The 17542-nt window shown below is 53.7% G+C and overlaps 1 protein-coding gene across 4 annotated transcripts in view; it reads right to left on the bottom strand.

Moving 5' to 3' along the window:
• LOXL3 (lysyl oxidase like 3) overlaps positions 1–17542 on the bottom strand; it is a 398335-nt gene that overhangs the window by 294059 nt on the left and 86734 nt on the right. For 2 of the 4 annotated variants that reach the window (XM_078772481.1, XM_078772482.1), the window contains one exon: positions 1264–1469. The exons of the other annotated variants lie outside the window; for them this stretch is intronic. In XM_078772481.1, coding sequence (XP_078628607.1) covers positions 1264–1469 — 206 coding nt within the window. The remainder of the gene's footprint in view (positions 1–1263; positions 1470–17542) is intronic. 4 annotated transcript variants of the gene reach the window in all.

Genomic DNA, 17542 nt, shown 5'->3' with positions numbered 1-17542 from the left:
GAGCAGGGACATCGGGAGATCTGTGGGAGGGAGAGGGCTTGGGGGGAGGAGGCATGGGAAGGGGAGGAGGGGGGAATGGAATAACTGTAATGTTAAATAATGTAATGTGGAATAACTGTCTGATCTGTAATGTTGAAACTGGAAGGATAAATTGTTCTGACCTCCTCGAGAGTTTCAAAGTATTCGTGCATATCTGGATTAAGAGCAGAAGCAGGCACAGGTTAATTGCTTTTGATAAATGTTAAATTAATTGCTCTTCAGGTTAATTGCTCTTCTACAATATTCTCTCTCTGCTCTCTCTTTCCTCTAACCCTCCCCAGCAGTGCACTGCCACCTCATGCCATCCCCATCCTGACCCTTGATCTATATACCCCTATTAACCTTTCCAAGCCCAAACCTTTTACCTTCTACTATCAGTATTTCTTCTCCTCCTTTCTCTGTTCCTTTCTCATTCGTTCATTTCCTTTTTGATTTTTTCAGTTTTCACCCTGCTACCTTACCGCGACGTCAACCTTGCTGTTGCATGAAACTCGCTCTTGTAGAAAAATATATATGCCTGGAATTTGATTACATTAAACACCCTCGTGGTGAACATGGATAGTATATTTGTCCTCAGAATATTCGGACTACCCCTCTATAGTACTAGTGTCTTCTTCTTTAAGAGCCACAATTATTCCCATGTTCTTGTTAGTAGGGGTGATTGGGGTGACTGAGGGGGTGGGAGGGGGGGACAGGGCGGGGAGGAGTTTTTCTTCCCCAAGTCTTTCACGAACCGGCTGGCCAGGCCTGACGCTCAACTCAGGAATTTGTCATTTGTTCATGGTGCTGGCGATTGCTTGACTACTCTTCGCGAAGGACACCATGGGATCTTCAACATCCACCAACAGACGGGATGCCCGTTTAACATACATCCGAGTGACGGCACACACATCGATGCCTGTGAAACACCAAGTTGACAGTATATAGTTGGGCCGAGATTCAAACCCAGGCTAGACAATTTAACGGTGAGTGTGTATACCTCTAGGCCATCCTGACAGCCCCCTATAGTGCTCGTGTAAAATAAAAAGTAATACCGATAATAAAGACTTTAAAACGACAAACTCAATAAATGATATTTCTCAGGAAAACTTATATCCCAATGTGAGGACTATGCAACGTGCTGTGAAAGTTTTGTATAGAGAAAATGGTGGCTCAAAACTGATACAGTATCATGTTTGCAGACACTGGCTAAGCAGTTTCAATTATTTTGTTAATTTAGCTCACTGGAAAAGAGGACGGGAGACACTCCGTTCCGCTGGAAAGCCGAGCATGCCACAGACGACATGACTGTTGTGCTGGGTCCATCCATGGTTGCAAACAGGATGCCACCGACCACGCTGCTGTACTTGAAGCACACCATGAATGACTGGTAGATGACCACGTGCTGACCCTATTGGCCGCAGTCTCACATCTGCCACACGTGCGTCATGCTGGGAGAAAAGGTAGGAAAGAAGGAGTGAGAGATTTTCCCCCTACAATACAGCATTCCAATAAAGGATACTTTCCATATTATAGACCATGGCAGTGAAGTGTAAAAATTTTAATGCAAACAGAAACAGGATATAAAGCGAATATATATATATATATATGATATAGGATGTCTCCTCTTTCATCAAAGTCCTACCACTAACAAAACAGTATATTGAAGGAACTGCACTCCAACGCGAGTCGAAAGAATTGACGCGACCAAAGACGGAATTCGTCCGAGTTGCTTTATTGAAACAAAACAGCTCAGGTATTCTGACAAGCCCGTTTTTCGGGCAGCAATATATATACACATTTATGTCGGGAAGTTTGCCCGGCAAAAGCTATACCGGGCATGCCCGGGTATCAAGGGCGAGCCTTGGAAAGGCGAGTCTGGACCTGCCCGGGCGTGTTTGGCTGCGCCCTGGCAAGTCGAGGCTGGGCGTGCCCGGGCGCTCTGGACGAGCACTGGAAAAGCGATAGCGGGCATGCCCGGACGCTCTGGGCGAGCCCTGGAAAGGCGATAGCGGGCATGCCCGGACGCTCTGGGCGAGCCCTGGAAAGGCGATAGCGGGCATGCCCGGACGCTCTGGGCGAGCCCTGGAAAGGCGATAGCGGGCATGCCCGGACGCTCTGGGCGAGCCCTGGAAAGGCGATAGCGGGCATGCCCGGACGCTCTGGGCGAGCCCTGAAAAGGCGATAGCGGGCATGCCCGGACGCTCTGGGCGAGCCCTGGAAAGGCGAGAGCGGGCATGCCCGGGAAAGACGAGACCGGGCGTGCCCGGGAGGTTCGGGCGTGCCCGGGAACAGTGAGTCCGGGCATGCCCGGGAGAGGCGCGTCTGGCCGTGTTCTGGCCGGTGCAAGGCGATTGTGTGCATCCAGCGGTAACCGCTACAATATATATATATATATTGTTACGGTTTCCGCACGACCCTCCTGCCCTTACCAAGGGGGCTCCAGCATGATACGGACAAAAGAATGGCAAGGCACAAACTCGTCCGAGAAGATATTTATTCGTAAAACCAACTCGGGAACACTGAAAAGCCCGTTTATCGGGCTGCATTATAAAGCACAACCAGAAACCGAAACCGAAACCGAAAGCCACGCCTCTCAAGCGAGGCGTGCTTCGGTGGTCACGTGATCGACAGGTGTAGCTGATTATACCCGCACGTGCGGCACGCTTTGGTGGTCACGTGACCAGCCACTCTGGCACCGCGGATCCCCGCCGGTGACGTCACCGGCTGGAGCAAGGAGATTCTGATGCTGGTCTTGCTTGGTGGACCCATGGGTCGCTACACACGCCCCCCCAGAATGGACTTGGTCCAGGGAGGTCAACCTGAGGGGGGTCCGGATGACCCGACCGAAACGACCCCTGGCCAGTCGCGGGGGGGTCCGGTGTGGTGGCGGGTGGTCGGACGGGGGGTGCAGGCAGGGGGGGTCCGGTGTGGTGGCGGGTGGTCGGACGGGGGGTGCAGGACGGGGGGGCGGCCGAGGTGCCGGGCAAGTCCTCGGGGGAGGCTGCCGAGGTTCCTCGCGGGCCTCCCGAGGTTGCAGTTTGCGGGTGCAGTTCCGAGAAGGCTCAAGCGGTGCGCGCGAAAAGCGGGTGAGCCAACCGAGGGGCTGGTCAAGGCCTCGGGGGAGGCTGCCGAGGTTCCTCGCGGGCCTCCCGAGGATGCGGGGCTGGTCAAGGCCTCGGGGGATGCAGTGGACGGGGAGCGGCCGAGGGGCCGGGCAAGTCCTCGGGGGAGGCTGCCGAGGTTCCTCGTGGGCTTCCCGAGGTTGCAGTGCGCGGGGGCAATGCCGAGAAGGCTCGAGCGGTGCACGCGAAAAGCGGGTGAGCCAACCGAGGGGCTGGTCCAGGCCTCGGGGGAGGCTGCCGAGGTTCCTCGCGGGCCTCCCGAGGATGCGGGGTCGGAGAAGTAGCTGCGGTTGTAGTTGTAGGTGCGCGAGGGTGACGAAGCGGCCGTGCCGCGAACGTCAGTGCGCGCGAAGGTGACGAAGCAGCCGTTCCGCCAACGTCAGTGCGCGCGAAGGTGACGAAGCAGCCGTGCCTCCGGAGGGTCCTGGAATAGCTTCGCCCCTCCGGTCGTAGAGGAAGAGCCGAGTGCGGTGCGCGAACCTCATAGTCATGGCCGTCGTCGTTTCCGAAACTCCGGCATTTCGAAACCGCGTTCGAAACTGCGCCCGAAGCCGTGCGGGAGAAGCCGGCGTCACCAGCTTAGGTGGCTTCCCTGGCTAGGGCGTGCTCGCCGTGTCCGTTCGCAGCCCCCGCATCCGTGCGGGGGCAGTCGGGGTTGCGTGTTCAAATTCGGGGTCACCAGTGAAGGAGTCCGGGCTCCAGCATGATACGGACAAAAGGATGGCAAGGCACAAACTCGTCCGAGAAGATATTTATTCGTAAAACCAACTCGGGAACACTGAAAAGCCCGTTTATCGGGCTGCATTATAAAGCACAACCAGAAACCGAAACCGAAACCGAAAGCCACGCCTCTCAAGCGAGGCGTGCTTCGGTGGTCACGTGATCGACAGGTGTAGCTGATTATACCCGCACGCGCGGCGCGCTTTGGTGGTCACGTGACCAGCCACTCTGGCGCCGCGGATCCCCGCCGGTGACGTCACCGGCTGGAGCAAGGAGATTCTGATGCTGGTCTTGCTTGGGGGACCCATGGGTCGCTACAACTTTCCATATTATAGACCATGGCAGTGAAGTGTAATAATTTTAATGCAAACAGAAACAGGATATAAAGCGAATATATATATATATATGATATAGGATGTCTCCTCTTTCATCAAAGTCCTACCACTAACAAAACAGTATATATATATATATATATTGTTACGGTTTCCGCACGACCCTCCTGCCCTTACCAAGGGGAGATTAAGCCCCTTGTCCTCTTTGGGTCGTCGCAACCGAGAGACTTGAGTCGCCCCTCCCGGGCAGACGCAGGGTAGGGTTTCTGGACAATTCTCGCACGTACCTAAGTACATATGCCACCGCGGAAGCGGGGAGCAAGCCTCGCATGAACCACGCATAATTTGAGTACGTCCGAGCGGATGGCGTACCACGTGGCCCGTGCAGTTACCTTGCTATTGGAACCCGATTAGAGCGATAATTCGTACCATGCTTAGTCAATAGATGGAAGAGACGAAATGGTCGAATGGAAGGAAGAACACAGGTTTATTTACAATTATTTACACAAGGATTGGTAGAAGCAGAGACACAGAGCAGGCACTTAAACAGTCTTAGCTTATTTCCCACACACGGGCCCATTCACACTCACAGGGGGAATTGAAGAAAGGAAATGTTCATGAGCTGAACACGCCGGCTTGGTTGTCCAGGAACAGCTTCGCCCGGCGTGGCCCTCCCCTGTCACAGCATGTCCCTTGATGAAGGCAAGCAGGCGGCGGGAGGGATCCTTGCAGCGCGTCTCTCGAACAAAGGCAGAGCAGGCAGGTGGGAAAATATACGCGTCTCTCGCACGGCTCGGTGGTTCCTCACAGCGCTATTAATCAACGGCACGCTTTCCCTCGCGTAACTCAATAGAGGATGTGCCTCAAGCTCAACCGAGCAATTAACTTGTTCAAGCGCCTCTTCCCTCAAAACTCATTTGGCTTCTTTCAGCGCACCTCTCCTCAGAACTCGTTCAACGAGCGCCTCTCTCCTCAGAACTTGTCCAACTCTTAAGCGCCTCTCCCCATAACTGCTCAACTCTCAAGCGCCTCTCCCATAACTGGGGTGGGGGCTTTGCGCAAAGGGTTATATGGCCACGCCCTTAGCCCACCTAGAATGTTCCAAAAACCACGCCTTTTGACGCAGTGCTAAGCCACTCCCTTCGAGCACTGATTGGCGGCTCGTGATTACCGTCGGCTCCTCCTCCACCTTCCTTCGGCCTTGATCGACTTGTTAGGCCGGCCTCGTGTTAATTTGCGCCAAAAACCAAAGTATCGAGGCGGCATAAGCAATGGAAGGACCGAACTCTCATTATTCTACTCAACACAAAACAAACACAGGAAAAGGACTATGCTTACATTTACTAAGAAATAACTGAACTATAGCGAGGCTACGTGTTGTAGTGTGACTAAACTATGAGGGGGAAATTAACCTTCATTTGTAAAAAAAAACTCAAAACCGCAACAATATATATATATATATATATATATATATATATATATATATATATATATATTGTTACGGATCTCAACGTCGGCCTTTTCCCCTTACCAAGGGGGGTTGATCCCCTTGTCTGTCACCGACCGACGTGAGTCCTCGAAGTTACAACGTCCCTCCCGGACCGACGGTAGGTAGGGTTTGTTAGGCCTAGGGGTTCGCTACTTAACTAATTACTACCGCCAGCTGGGAACGAGGGAATAACTTCTGCTCGAACCACGGTTTTAGATGGACTAGTTGCCGAGCGGTTTTAGCAACCCGAAGTTCGAGCCATTAACAATTACTAACCCGATTATGAGCGTTGGCCAAAATCGTGCCACAGGTGTTCAATCAGGAAAAAGACAAAGACGATCAGGCGAGAATGAAGAAGCCAAAGGTAGGAAGGAACAGATATTTATTAACTACTATACAAAAACAGAAGAAAACGAAAGTAATGTACAGTGAAGATAGAAGACACAGTGCAATTCTTAAAACAAGCTTACTTAAACCCCATGGACAAGACAAACTCACGTACACGAATGGGGAATTGAAGGTAGGATTGGCTGGAGGGAGAATAAGGGTCCGTGCAGGGCGGCAGGCTGGAGGTGAGCGGCCGCCGACTCCCCCGCACTCTGCTTCACGCACAGGTTTGCTCGCAGCAGCGCGTCAGGGCTTCTCGCGGCTGGTTGAAGCGGGGCTGGTTGAAGCAGCGCCTCTCTCAGGCCTCGTACATCCTCCGAAGCTCTTGTGACTTGCGCAACACTCACAGCACTCGCAAAACTTGTTCACGCGCCTCCCGCCACAGAACTCTCTTTGGTCCAGCGCACCTCCCTTAAAACTCTCTGTGGGGGCTTCTTGCAACGGGTTATATATGGCCACATCTTGGAACCTTCGCGAACCTACTCGATGTTTCTCACCACGCCCTCTCAAGCCACACCCACTGAGCCTTGGTTGGTCGGAAAGGGCTGGCTGATTCCACCTTTGATGACGAGGTGCGGGCCACGCCCGTAATGTAGCTCCTCCCCCCTTCTTCTCCGAGATGACCTCGTGTTCAATGGAGGCGAATGCTGCTGGCAATGTAGGCGAACGCTGCTGGCAATGAAGTTTTGGGGCAATTGAAAAGGGGATCTATCTTATTTGATTTGGTGCAACGTAAGATCGACTAGTGGGAACATGGCCTTATACTGAAACACATAATAATAAAATAACTATGGGGAGATCCTATGGTTCGCTACGTGGTGTGATGGACTAACTAAGGTGCGATTATTTCATTTAACAGCCAATTAAGGGGAAATGTGCACATGGGTTATTTATAAGGGAATTTAATACTAAATTTCATGTGAAGGTTCTAAAAACTGCAACAATATATATATATATATATATATATATATACAGTACATACTCGTATAGAAAGTGCCTATAGAAAGTGTACACCCTCTTTTAAAATGTTCACCTTTTGTTGCCTTAATAGCCTGGAATTAAATTGCATGAAATAAGACTTTTCCACCTTTATTTACACATCGTAACCCACAACCTCCAAGTGAATGAATGAATGAATGATCGTTTTAAGGCCATTTTTCCCCGCTATAGCGGGGGTTAGCCTTGCGGGTCCAATGACAATCATGGTTCCCTTTTTGAGGCAATGTTTTTTTTTATGGCCGGGTGCCCTTTCTGACGCCAACCCTTGGTCACGCTCTTCGATGCGCAGGGATACCGTGTACCTATTCTAGGTCGGGGTACACACCGTGGTCATTCATCCCAGCAAGCTGGTGCACAATTTGCCGATCTCGGAAGGATGACAGGCTGAGTCAAACCCCCTGGCGTTAATTCAGCGATCGACCGGGATTCGAACCCAGGATCCTAGGATCCAAAGCCGGCACCCTCACCGCTAAGCCAACACCAGGCTTCCACAACTTCCAAGTGACAAACAAATTCTACAAATTTCAGAAAATTAATAAAAATACAAAGCTAGAATATCGTGGATGGATAAGTGTCCACCCACCTTATAATAGCAATAGTAAATTAGCTCAGGTGTAACCAATCACCTTCAAAATCACACACCAAGTTAATTGGCCTCCAACTGTGTTACATTGTAGTGATTCTGATTATTTCAGCATAAAATCAGCTGTTCCTGTAGGTTTCCTCTGCTGGGTAGTGCATTTCACAGCAAAGACTCAACCATGAGCACCAAAGAGCTTTCAAAATATCTCCAGGATAAAGTTGTGGAAAGACACAGATCAGGGGATGGGTATCAAAATATTTCAAAGGGCTTGAATATCCCTTGGAGCACAGTAAAGACAACCATTAAGAAGTGGAAGGTGTATGGTACCACCAAGACACTGCCTAGATCAGGCCGTCCCTCCAAACTGGATGACCAAGCAAGGAGTAGACTGATCAGAGAGGCCACCAAGAGGCCAATGACAACTTTAAAAGAGCTACAGGACTTTATGGCAAAGATTGGCCACTATGTGCATGTGACAACAATATCCCAAGCACTCCACAGGTCTGGTCTGTACGGTGGGGTGGCAAGAAGGAAGCCATTACTCAAAGAAGCCCACATTGAGTCCCATTGGATGTATGCAAAAAAACACCCCAGAGATTCTGAAGCCATGTGGCAAAAAGTTTTGTTATCTGACGAAACTAAGATGGAACTTTTTGGCCAAAATTCAAAACGTTACATTTGACGCAAACCCAACACAGCATATCAACCAAAGAACACCATCCCTACTGTGAAGCATGGTGGTGGCAGCATCATGTTATGGGGATGTTTCTCATCAGCAAGGACTGGGGAACTTGTCTGGATAGAAGGGAAAATGAATGGAGCAAAACACAAACAAATCTGAGAGGAAACCTTGCTTGCTGCTCTCTGCAAGAAATCTGAAATTGGGACGGGAGTTCACATTTCAGCAAGACAACGACCTGAAGCACACAGGCAAAGCTACACTGGAGTGGCTAAGGAACAAAAAGATAAATGTCCTTGAGTGGCCTAGTCAAAGCCTGGACCTAAATCCAATCCAAAATGTGTGGCATGACTTGAAGATTGGTGTCTGTCAACGCTCCCGACGCGACTTGACTGAGCTTGAACAGTTTTGTGCAGAAGAAAGGGCAAATATTGTCCAATCAAGGTGTGCAAAGTTGGTAGAGACAGATCCCAACAGACTCACAGGTGTAACTGTTGTCAAAGGTGCTTCCACCAAGTATTAGCTCAGGGTGGTGGACATTTATCCAATCAAGTTTAGTTTCGTTTTTTAAATTAATTTTCTGAAATTTGTAGAATTTGTTTTTCACTTGGAAGTTGTCGATTACGATGCGTAAATAAAGGTGAAAAAGTCTGATGTAATGCAATTTAATTCTGTGCTATAAGACAACAAAAGTTTTAAATTTCCCTGCTCTCTGCTTTCTCTGCTCTCTGCTTTCTCTGCCCGCTCTGCTCACCAAACCCTCCTCCTTTGGTATCCATGGAAATCTCCACGCATGGCTGGCGGACTTCCTCTCTAGTCGTAGTCAACGTGTGGCCCTGAATGGGTTTCTCTCATCTCCTCTTCCTGTTCAGGCTGGAGTTCCGCAAGGTAGTGTTCTGGGCCCTGTGCTTTTTCTGGTCTTCATCAATGATCTCTCCGACTCTCTTGAAAATCCTCTCTATCTCTTTGTTGATGACTCCACTCTCTGCCGCTCCATATCTCATCCCTCAGATCGGCAGTCTGCAGCATCCTCACTCTCTGCAGACCTGCACAAAATTACAGACTGGGCAAACAAGTGGAACATGTTTTTCAATCCTGACAAATCTCACACTCTTACGATGTCTCTCCGAAAAGACCGACTGGACAACCCTCCCATCCACTTTCTGAATAATCCTCTCCAATAAGTTATGTCACTCAAGCTTTTGGGTCTCACTATCTGCCATGATCTTTCCTGGGAAAACCACATTTCAAATCTCGCCTCCAAAGCCAGTCGCCGACTGGGCATCCTCCGTCGTACGAAGTCCTTCCTTGGCACACCTGAGCTCCTCACCACATACAAGGCTTTCATCCGCAGCTCAATGGCATACTGCTCTCCCCTCTGGGCTGGTGCTCCTGCCTCACACCGAGCTCGTCTTCACGCTATTGAAACCAAAGCGTTGAGAATCATTGGAATCTCCCGTGATGAATCTACCTCCGAGGGCCTTTCACTTACTCACCGCAGGCAGGTTGGTGGTCTTTCTGTCTTCTACCGACTTCTCTCCGGCCTTGCTCCTCCAGCTCTGTCTGGGCTCTGTCCCCCAAATATTCCCTACAGGTCGCACAAGATCTGCCTGCAACCCTCTTATGGTTAAACTGCCAAAATCAAGACTCTCTGCTCACCTTCACTCCTTCATTCCTCTTTTCTCCCGCCTCTGGAACAAACTCCCTCACTCTCTTCAATCCCACTCCTCCCTCCAGGTCTTTAAAACAGCTGTTCACCACCATCTCTTATCTTCCCCCATCCAAAACCTTGATCTTTTCTACCCCCGCTAATTTCACCCCAAATCCACTTTTTTGAAATACCAAGTTCTTTCCTGGAAGTCCATGGTGTCCTTGTGTTTATACTTCTCCCACCCCCCCCCCTTCCCACGCCACCTCCCCCCAAGCCCTCTCCCTCCCACACATTCCCGATGTCCCTGCTCTCAAATGTTGTGTTTATGTGCTTCCCCTTCTCTTCCCATCTTGTTTACCGCTCCTCTTTTTATATACTTTGTTTGTTTGTCTGTTTGATTTGTTTGTGTGATCAATGTTAGCTCTTTCACGAGCCTCGATTATGCATCCAAAAAAAAAAAAAAATTATAAGGGGGGGTGAAGGAACTGCGCTCCAACGCGAGTCAAAAGAATTGACGCGACCAAAGACGGAATTCGTCCGAGTTGCTTTATTGAAACAAAACAGCTCAGGTATTCTGACAAGCCCGTTTATCGGGCAGCAATATATATACACATTTATGTCGGGAAGTTTGCCCGGCAAAAGCTATACCGGGCATGCCCGGGTGTCAAGGGCGAGCCTTGGAAAGGCGAGTCTGGACCTGCCCGGGCGTGTTTGGCTGCGGCCTGGCAAGTCGAGGCTGGGCGTGCCCGGGCGCTCTGGACGAGCACTGGAAAGGCGATAGCGGGCATGCCCGGACGCTCTGGGCGAGCCCTGGAAAGGCGATAGCGGGCATGCCCGGACGCTCTGGGCGAGCCCTGGAAAGGCGATAGCGGGCATGCCCGGACGCTCTGGGCGAGCCCAGGAAAGGCGAGAGCGGGCATGACCGGGAAAGACGAGACCGGGCGTGCCCGGGAGGTTCGGGCGTGCCCGGGAACAGTGAGTCCGGGCATGCCCGGGAGAGGCGCGTCTGGCCGTGTTCTGGCCGGTGCAAGGCGATTGTGTGCATCCAGCGGTAACCGCTACACACGCCCCTCCAGAATCGACCTGCACCGGCAGGGTCAATTTAAGGGGGGTCCGGATGACCCGGCCGAAGCGACCCCCGGAGGGTCGTGGGGAGGGGTCCGACGTGGTGGTGGGTGGTCGAGCGGGGGGAACTGTGGACGGGGGGCGGCCTCGCCGCGGAGGAAGGGCCAACCGTGGTGGTCGGTCGACGTCCATGTGCGCCGGTTTGAGGCGGTCCACAGAAATCCAGTCCGGCCGGCCGCCGAAGTCGACGATGAAAGACTTGTCGCCCCGTCGCAGGACCCGGAAGGGCCCGTCGTACGGCGGCCGGAGTGGCCCCCGGTGCGCGTCATGACGCACAAAGACGTACTCCGCTGTGCGAAGCGCCGGGGGGACGTAGGACTGGGGGCCACCGTGGCGGGACGTCGGCACGGGGGCAAATCGTCGGGCGGCCTCCTGGAGGTCCGAGCGCTGGCGAGCGGCGGACCAGGGACTGGTAGCGTCGGGCACGAATTCGCCCGGGACGCGGAGCGGCTGGCCATAGTCGAGCTCGGCGGCGGACGCTTGGAGGTCTTCCTTGGGGGCCGTGCGAAGGCCCAAAAGGACCCACGGCAGCCGGTCGGCCCAACCGTCGTCCTGAAGGCCGGCCATGAGTGCGGCCTTCATGGAGCGGTGAAACCGCTCACACAACCCGTTGGCTTGGGGGTGGTAGGCCGTGGTGCGGTGCAGCGTGACCCCCAACGAACGGGCGACCGCGCCCCAAAGCTCAGACGTGAACTGTGGGCCGCGGTCGGACGAGATGTCCGCTGGTGCGCCGAAGCGCGCGACCCAGGTGGCGATGAACGCCTGCGCCACGTCGGCGGTGGTGGTGGAGGTGAGGGGCACGGCCTCTGGCCACCTGGTGGTCCTGTCCACCATGGTGAGCAGGTGGGTGAACCCCCGCGAGGGGGGCAGGGGACCCACCAGGTCCACGTGGACATGGTCGAAACGCCGTTCAGGCACGGCGAAAGGTGCCAGCGGGGCCTGGGTGTGGCGGTGGACCTTGACCCGCTGGCAGGCCGTGCAGGCGTTGGCCCAGTCGCGGATGTTTCATCGAAGGCCGTGCCAGACGAAACGCGCCGACACCAGCTTCTGAGAAGCTTTCCGGCCCGGGTGAGAAAGGCCGTGGATGGAGGCGAAGATGCGGCGCTGCCAGGAAACAGGCACGATGGGGCGAGGCTGGCCCTGGGAGACGTCGCAGAGCAGGACGGTGCCCGCGAAGGGATTGTCGGCCAGGCGGAGGCCCGTGTCCGCCGCACGGAGTGCCTGCACCGAGGCGTCGGTGATCTGGTCGGCCGCCATGAGCGCGAAGTCCACGCCGAGGTGGACCGCGTTCGCGCTGGCCTGAGAAAGACAGTCGGCCACGGCGTTGTCTTTGCCGGCGACGTGCCGGATGTCCGTGGTGAACTCCGACACGGCGGAGAGGTGGCGCTGCTGGCGGGCCGACCACGGCTCCGTGACCTTAGCCATTGCGTAGACCAACGGCTTGTGGTCGACGAAAGCCGTGAACGGGCGGCCCTCCAGGAGGTGTCGGAAATGGCAAACGGCCAGGAATAGCCCGAGCAGCTCGCGGTCGAACGTGCTGTAGTTTAACTCGTTCGGCCGGAGTTGCCGGCTGAAAAAAGCGAGTGGCTGCCAAACCCCGTCCACCCATTGCTCATGGACGGCGCCCATCGCGTAGTTGGAGGCGTCCGTAGTGAGGGCGATGGGCGCGTTGAGCACCGGGTGAGCCAGCAGCGTTGCGTCGGCGAGGGCCCGTTTGGCGCTGGCGAAGGCCGCGTCCATGGCCGCGGACCAAACAATGTCATGCTTGGCCGGCTTGCCCCGGAGGGCCTCGTAAAGGGGCCGCATGAGCTGAGCAGCACGGGGCACGAATTGGTGATAAAAATTCACCATGCCGAGGAACTCTTGGAGGGCCTTGATGGAACGGGGACGCGGGAACGTGGTGATGGCCTCGACCTTGGTCGGCAGCGGCACGGCCCCGGTCTTGGTGATGCGGTGGCCCAAAAAGTCACCGGTCGTCGCGCCGAAGTGGCATTTGACCGGGTTGACAATTAAGCCGTGCTCGCTGAGGCGACCGAACAGTGTTCGGAGGTGGAGGAGGTGCTCGGTGCGGGACGTGCTGGCGACGAGGATATCGTCCAGATAGACGAAAAGAAACGGCAGGTCGCGCAGCACGCCGTCCATCAAGCGCTGGAACGCCTGGGCCGCGTTCTTGAGGCCAAACGGCATCCGCAAAAATTCGAACAGGCCGAACGGCGTGATGACGGCCGTCTTCGGGACGTCGGCCGCCCGGACAGGTACCTGGTGGTAGCCCCGTATCAGGTCAATTTTCGAAAAGATGTCCCGTCCCGCCAAACGGGCAGAAAAGTCCTGAATATGCGGGATCGGGTACCTGTCGGGGGTGGTAGCGTCGTTGAGACGGCGGTAGTCGCCACACGGGCGCCATCCACCCCCCGGCTTTGGCACGATGTGCAGTGGTGAGGCCCACGCGCTATCGGAGCGCCGCACGATGCCGAGGTGCTCCAACGCGTTGAACTCGGCCTTCGCCACGGCGAGCTTGGCCGGGTCGAGGCGGCGGGCCCTGGCGTAGACCGGCGGGCCCGTAGTGGGTATGTGGTGCTCGATCCCGTGCCGCACCGCGACAGCCGAAAACGTCGGCCGCGTGAGGGCCGGGAATTCCGCGAGCAGGCGAGCGAACTCGTTCGCTGCCGGGAGGGCGCACGCCAGTTCGGTCGGCGCGGAGCTGCTCATTGTGCACGCCAGGGAGCTGAAGGTCTCGGCGTGGACAAGGCGGCGTCGTTTGACGTCGACCAGCAGCCCGTGCGCGCAGAGGAAGTCGGCGCCCAGCAAAGCCACGGGGACGCTGGCGGTAACAAAAGTCCATTGAAAACGCTGGCTGCCGAAGCAGAGGGTGACGACGCGTGGGCCGAAAGTGCGTATGGCCGAGCCATTAGCAGCGACCAAAGAGAGGCCGCAAACGGCGTCCCGCCTGTCCTGCTCGGAGGCGGGTATGACGCTCAGTTGGGCGCCGGTGTCACACAGGAAACGCCACCCAGACGCTTTGTCCCGAATAGTACCTCAAATCAGCATACGTATTTCAATCCATGAAGGCTTCCCGCAACTTATGTTGAGGGCATTTTAGCATATACTTATGACTCTTGCAAAGAGTTGTTTTGGCGAGAGTGGGCAGCCATGGAAATCGAACCCACAACAACCAGTTGGGGGGAAACAAAAACTCTTCAATCATGCCACAAAACAGCCACTCCAAAAATTAATAAATAAATAATAGTTGTATTATTTGATTTTGCCCGAGTGGCCGGCGCTCATGGCTGGGAATGAACGCCGGCCCGGCCGTTTCCCGACCTGCCGAAAGTGCACGGGGGCCGGCACGTCCAAGCCTTGTGTCCGAACCTGGCGTGGTAATAACACCACGCCCGGTCAGGTGGAGGCCCCGGCCGTCGTGTCGGAAGCAGGCGGTGCGGCGTGGCGGCCGCCAGTTGCACCGGCAGTTCGGCCTCCAACCGCACAGGGCGCTCGGGCGTCGTGGGGGTCGCCTCGGACGGCGGCGGGCTCCAGGTAACCGCGCCGATGTGCTGGCCCGCCGAGGAGATCTTATCGGCTTCCCTGGCAAGGGCGCGGGAATCCGTGATCAACGTGCCAGCCAGGGCGAGGCGTACCGGGTGAGGCAGCTGGCGAAGGAACAGCTCGCGGAACAGAAAATCCGGAGAGTGCTCACCGAGCAACGAGAGCATATAGTCCATGCGCTCGGACGGGCGCGTGTCGCCGAGCTCGGGCAGAGCGAGCAGGCGCCGTGCGCGTGCTGCCGGTGAGAGGGCGAAAGCGTCGAGGAGGAGTGTCTTCAGCGCGTCGTATTTGTCAGCAGCCGGCGGGTGCTCGAGGAGGCTCAAGGCGCGGGCCGCGGTGGCGGAACCGAGCGCCGCCACAACATGGTGGAAGCGGGTGTCGTCCACGGTGATGCCTCGCAGGGCGAACTGGGAGTCCGCCTGGGCGAACCAAACAGCCGCGTGAGCCTCCCAGAAGGTAGGCAGTTTAAGCGTCACTGCCGTGTCCATGTCGGTAGGTCACCAATGAAGGAACTGTGCTCCAACGCGAGTCGAAAGAATTGACGCGACCAAAGACGGAATTCGTCCGAGTTGCTTTATTGAAACAAAACAGCTCAGGTATTCTGACAAGCCCGTTTATCGGGCAGCAATATATACGTAGTATACACATTTATGTCGGGAAGTTTGCCCGGCAAAAGCTATACCGGGCATGCCCGGGTGTCAAGGGCGAGCCTTGGAAAGGCGAGTCTGGACCTGCCCGGGCGTGTTTGGCTGCGGCCTGGCAAGTCGAGGCTGGGCGTGCCCGGGCTCTCTGGACGAGCACTGGAAAGGCGATAGCGGGCATGCCCGGACGCTCTGGGCGAGCCCTGGAAAGGCGATAGCGGGCATGCCCGGACGCTCTGGGCGAGCCCTGGAAAGGCGAGAGCGGGCATGCCCGGGAAAGACGAGACCGGGCGTGCCCGGGAACAGTGAGTCCGGGCATGCCCGGGAGAGGCGCGTCTGGCCGTGTGCTGGCCGGTGCAAGGCGATTGTGTGCATCCAGCGGTAACCGCTACAGGGGTACACTTTTTATAGGCACTGTACATATATATATATGTGTGGACTGTACATACTGTATCATAAAGGCCGATACTGTCTTCACAAAGTTTTGCAGTGAACATCAGACATAACAGGAGATTTCAAACTTTGAGCAACATGTATATATACACAAACATAACTGCAATTCAACACTTGGAGTGAAAAGTTGAATGATTTGGAAAATGTTCTACTCACAGTGACAAATACACCGCAACGTATGGAAAATCCTTCCACTACCACTGTATCAGAATAATGGAGTTACTCTGCAGCCAATGTGTGGCTAACTGTAACGTACGTTTTGAAAATCTGAATTTCACAATTTCACAATGTTCTCCCTTTTGGAATTCAACAAGCTCTCCTATCCTTTGAAATCCTTCCTTTTTGTTAATTCCGAATTTCTGTTATTCGACTTTCCTATTCTGATGAACACCATTTCATGGTAAACACGCCATGGCTGTGAGATGTGCCTGGCTCGGTGCCAAACAAAACCATAACACACTCCAGATGGGATTCAACGGCCTAAAATGAGGGTACGTAGATTGAAGGAAAGTTTCAAAGCATCTGGATAAACCTAGTATAATAAATCAAGAACGGGAAGTAAAGTCATACGTGCAAATGCTGCATGATACATCATTCGATTGATGAATACTTTCATGATACAAATACAGTGTCTCATCAAAATCAGGATCAAGAAAAACAATTCCAGGATTATAAATCTTAATTATTCAATCTGCATTGGATTATTAAAGCATGGAGTCTCAAAAAACATATTTTCGATCACACGCTTTAGATCCAAACTATGCCTAATATTTTAGTAACAAATCAAATCATTCAAATTCTCGAGAAAATCCTCTTTATCTCTTTTCCGATGACTCCATTTATCTGCAATAACATCCCTCATCCTTTAGATAGACAGACAACAGCCTCTTCCGTCTGTGCGGGCCTTCATCGAATCAGGAAATGGACCAACACTTGGAATATGTCTTTCAACCCTGAAAAATCCCACACACTCACTTTTTCTCTCCGAAAGGACCATCTGGCAAACCCTCCCATCCAATTTATTAACAAACCTCTTGAAGAAGTTCGGTCACTGAAATGTTTGGGCCTCACCATCAGCCATGATCTCTCTTGGGCAAATCATACATCCAAGTTGGCCTCCAAAGCAAGCCGTCAGCTAGAGAGAGATCCTCCATCATGTAACGTCGTTCCTTGCCCAATCTGGACTTTTGGTAGGCTTACATCTGCAGCTCAGTGGAGTGCTGCTCTCCCCTCTGGGCTGGTGTCCCTCCCTCACACCTTGTTCAGAGGTAAGACGCAGTGGAAACCAAGGTCTTCAGGATCATTGGAATCTTCCACGATGAAGCTGAGTTTCCGGGCCTGTTACTCGAGCATCGCAGACTGCTTGGTGGTCTCTCTTTTTTCTACTGCCCCATTTTTGGTTCACGGGTTATCAAACAGAGTGACCACTATATTCGTCATGGGTGTGCGTCTGTCTGTCTGTGTGTCTGTCTGTCCGCAGCATAACTACCCGATGATAGCATCCGATCTTGATGAAACTTGGGTGGGAGGTTGATATCATCATCTAGTTGTGTCCTGCCTAGAGTGGGCGTATTTCGCCCATTGTGGGCGGAGCCACACCCGAAAAAGATGTCTTTTTAGGGGATAATCGAGTTCAAGCTACATCTTCTCCGAGGGGTTTGGTGGAATCTGACAGGGGTTTCGATATTCGGTTAGGCCAATGTCACGTGTCTAGCCCCGCGGAGCTCGATTTTTCATTTTCGCCCCAAGGTCAAGGTCACAAGGTCACGAAATTTATAAAAGTCGATTTTTGATGGT

Source organism: Myxine glutinosa, chromosome 2, assembly GCF_964187855.1.
Source record: "Myxine glutinosa chromosome 2, kmMyxGlut1.1, whole genome shotgun sequence".
Taxonomy (NCBI): domain Eukaryota; kingdom Metazoa; phylum Chordata; class Myxini; order Myxiniformes; family Myxinidae; genus Myxine; species Myxine glutinosa.
This window is presented reverse-complemented; position numbering and strand designations above follow the sequence as displayed.